The 3,508-nt window shown below is 54.7% G+C and overlaps 1 protein-coding gene across 4 annotated transcripts in view; it reads right to left on the minus strand.

Annotated features, from left to right (window-relative positions):
• Nucleotides 1-924: 924 nt before the first annotated feature.
• TPRA1 (transmembrane protein adipocyte associated 1) overlaps nt 925-3,508 on the minus strand; it is a 23,801-nt gene continuing 21,217 nt past the window's right edge. For all 4 annotated transcript variants that reach the window (XM_044668821.1, XM_044668955.1, XM_044668892.1 and 1 more), the window contains 2 exons: nt 3,389-3,469; nt 925-2,624 (listed from right to left, as the gene is read on the minus strand). In XM_044668821.1, the coding sequence (XP_044524756.1) occupies nt 2,384-2,624; nt 3,389-3,469 (322 nt within the window). In that variant the 3' untranslated portion in view covers nt 925-2,383. The remainder of the gene's footprint in view (nt 2,625-3,388; nt 3,470-3,508) is intronic.

Below are 3,508 nucleotides of genomic sequence, written 5' to 3' on the forward strand. Positions count from 1 at the left end.
CTCTGACCACAGATGACCCCATAACCTGAGAGGAAGGGCAGGAACACAAGAAAGGACTTGCATCCCTTAAGAGAGCAATTTGTTAAGCTCAAAGAAATGAAGCTTAAATGGTAAAATGCCACCTCAACAGCATACCTTCCTGAAAACACATACCACATTTTTTTTGTTGTTCTGTCATTTTCAGTCACATCCAACCCCACTTGGGTTTTGTTTTGTTTTTTAACCCTTAACTTCTGTGTATTGGCTCCAAGGCAGAAGAGTGGTAAGGGTGGGCAATGGGGGTCAAGTGACTTGCCCAGGGTCACACAGCTGGGAAGTGTCTGAAGCTGGATTTGAACCTAGGACCTCCCATTTCTAGGCCTGACTCCCAATACACTGAGCTACCCAGCTGCCCACACTTGGGGTTTTCTTGGCAAAGATCCTGGAGTGATTTTCCATTTCCTTCTCTAGCTCATTTTACAAATGAGGAAACTGAGGCAAACAGGGCTGAGTGACTTGTCCAGTCATCCAGCTAGTAAGCCTCTGAGGCTGGATTTGAACTCAGGTCTTCCTGACTCTAGGCCCTGTACTCCATCCACTGATCACCTATGTATCACAGGGGTAACTCGATTTAACCTGTACATAAGGTACCCCTGGCCTCATTAGCCATTAATTATTAAGGAGGGAGGGGGAAGGCTGTGAAGGAAATCAACAAAGCCATAAACACTCCTTATCCAAGTGAAAGTAAATGGAGTCATATTCAAATGAGAAAGGACTTAGGAAAGGGTGTTCTGCTGGGCAGGAGTGTGACAAAGGGAAGACATCCTCCAGCCCCCCAGTCTAATAGAAGCCACCTGGCCTCGCCCTCCCCTTCCAGTACAGCCAGCCTGGACCAGCCACCAAGATTCCCGACCAAAGAGAGATTTCTGACAAAATGCCACATCCTTCAATTTTCCCCCCACTTATTCTTATTCTTCTTTTAAAAACAAAGAAGGAACAATAAAATATGCACAACTTAGCAGTTCTATACAAGACATTCTTCAGCCTGAATGTTGTGGAAGACAGGAGGGGAAGGAGGCTGGGAACCAGGCCCTCATGGCTGGGAGCTTCTTTAGGGAGCAGATGGTCCCCCAGGCTGGAAGGCTCAGCAAGCCACATTGATGCATTAGGGAAGAGACACAGCAGGATTTAAGGGCCTTCGGGCTTCTTAACCAGGGATTCGGGGAGGAAGAAGGTAGGGAAAATACCCCCTGAACTACCCTTCTTCCTTCAGAAGGAAGCAAAGATTTGGAAATAACCACTCAAGCTAGAAGGGCAAGCCCTGAGCCTGTCTCCTGCCTGGTGCTCCCCTCACTGACCTCGACACAATGCCTAGGCAAGATGAGGGCCTGGGCCCAACCAAGCCGGGCTCTAAACGCTGTGGCCAAAAAGCTTCGAAAGAACCTCTTCCAATAGCCAACACTGTAGGAAGTAACAGCATACCCTCCTTGGAGGGGGAAAGGAGGAGGCCCAAAGCTGGGATGATCTCCAGAATGGCCCCTGAAGGCCAGGGTAGATGCCCAGAGGCTCCCCATCACAAACACACCAACTCCCACTAGCCCTTCTGAATCAGAAGTTGGCTGAGCTCTTCTCTCAGTGGGGAAGAAGAGAGGAGATCCAGAGATTCCCTACTGCCCACAAAGCAGACACATCTGCTTCTGGTAGTCTCTCCCCAGGGCCTCCTCTGTCTTGTTTTCAGTTCTGAAAGGGCAAAGGGTTCTGGGACATCTTAGCCACCAAACTTAGCAGCATGGGGAGGGAGACCTGGCCCAAAGAGATGGCCTCAACTCCAGCCAGCTCGGCCTTTAGAGACAATCACCTCCTCCTCTGCCCATTCTTAGTAGGTTCAAGCCTCCAACCCCAATGGGCTTCCTTCTTACCCGTCCTCTACCTTCACCCAGCTTTTTCCTCTTCTTCATCTTGGCCAGCTCTGTCTTGACTTCCACTAGGCCTGTGCCCTCCACCCCATGGCCTCTGGACTTTAGCTGTCTCCCGACCTCCTACCCCCTTCCTGTCACAGCTCTTTCCCCACCCAGCTTCATCTCCTCTCCTACAAGCAAAGGCTTCTCCAACACTCCCATGCCTCCTGGAGATGTCTGGATCCGCTGGCATTCTCCCTGCTTTTTGGGCATACTTCTGTTGGCTCTCCCCTTTCTTCCCAGGAGAAACTACCACCAGCTAGTTCCCACCAGCTAGTATGGCCAAGATGGGCAACCAGTAATCAGATCTGGGGCTCGGTGCCTGCTACTGGGGTTAGGGTGAGGAAGGGGCTAGAGAATTTGGAGGTGAAAAGTTCCCCTCCTATTGGACCTCCAAAACCCTTCTGGGGGACGCTTTGGGAGGCAGAGGCCCAGGGAGCGAGGGCTCAGGCATTGATGGCCTTCCAGCGCTCACTGTCAGTGCTATTGATGCTGCCCACGTGGCAGGGCATGGAGACCACATCGTCCAAATAGGCTGCTGTGTCAATCTGAGTATTGGAGTAAGAGCCGACGGGTGCATCGGGTCCCTCCCGGCGGGCCACGGCGTACGGATGTGGCAGGTGCACGTCTGGCTCCTCTGCCTCATCCACTTGGCATTTGTATGAGAACAGGATTTTGGGCTCCGACCTGGAAGAGGACGACACCGCACTGGCATTGGCGGGAGGCAGGGAATGGCGCAACCCTCGGGCAGACCTCTCCTCGCGCCCAGAGTGTGCCGGCTCCGGCCTGGTGCTTCAGGGCCGCCTTTCACTTGGCACCCAGAATGAATGGGAAGGAGCATGAGACGCCCCGACAGAGGCCAGGAGGGGGCCTCGAGGGAAACGGAAAGAAGATGGCCTGAAGCAGGCGAGGAGAGGCCCGTCCGGAGGAAGCACGGAAGTGGGAAAAAGGACCACGAAGAGCTCCTGTGACCAGAGCCCCGGGCTGGCCGGCTCTATCCCCTCCCTCTGGGGTCAGTCTCCGTGCCCAGAGCCCCCCGGCGAGGAGGGGAGGCAGGCCTCATCGAAGCCCCCATTTCTGTTCCCCAACACCACAGCCTGAGGTCTCTGTCCATAGGCCCCCTCTCAGGGCGCCGCACTGTCCCACCAGGCCAGAACCCACATTCCCTCCCTCCCCCCACCCTCTCCTTCTCCGTCTCTCACTTACTCTCTCTCCTCCTCTTTCCCTTTTCTCTCTCTCTCTCTCTCTTCACACACACTCCCTCTCCATCTCTCTCTCTCTCTCTCTCTCTCCCCCCCATCAACTCCCAGAGATGAAGAGCTGCTTTTCCACCATGTGGCCACAGGGTGGCGGCCGCGTCCTCAGGCTCCAGGCCTTCAGGGTGGCTGCTGGACTCGGGGTGCTTCTCTCTCCCTGTCCCGCTCCCCCCACCAAGGGGCCGAGCCACTCACCCAAAGAAGCCCTTCAGGAAGGCCACGTAGATGAGGGGGGCGAAGAAGCTGAAGTAGAGGAAGGTGGTGGCGTCCACACAGCTGGGAGAGGACGGGAGAGGGGTCAGCGGGAGGCCCCCC

The sequence above is a fragment of the Gracilinanus agilis genome, chromosome 1, assembly GCF_016433145.1.
Source record: "Gracilinanus agilis isolate LMUSP501 chromosome 1, AgileGrace, whole genome shotgun sequence".
NCBI lineage: Eukaryota > Metazoa > Chordata > Mammalia > Didelphimorphia > Didelphidae > Gracilinanus > Gracilinanus agilis.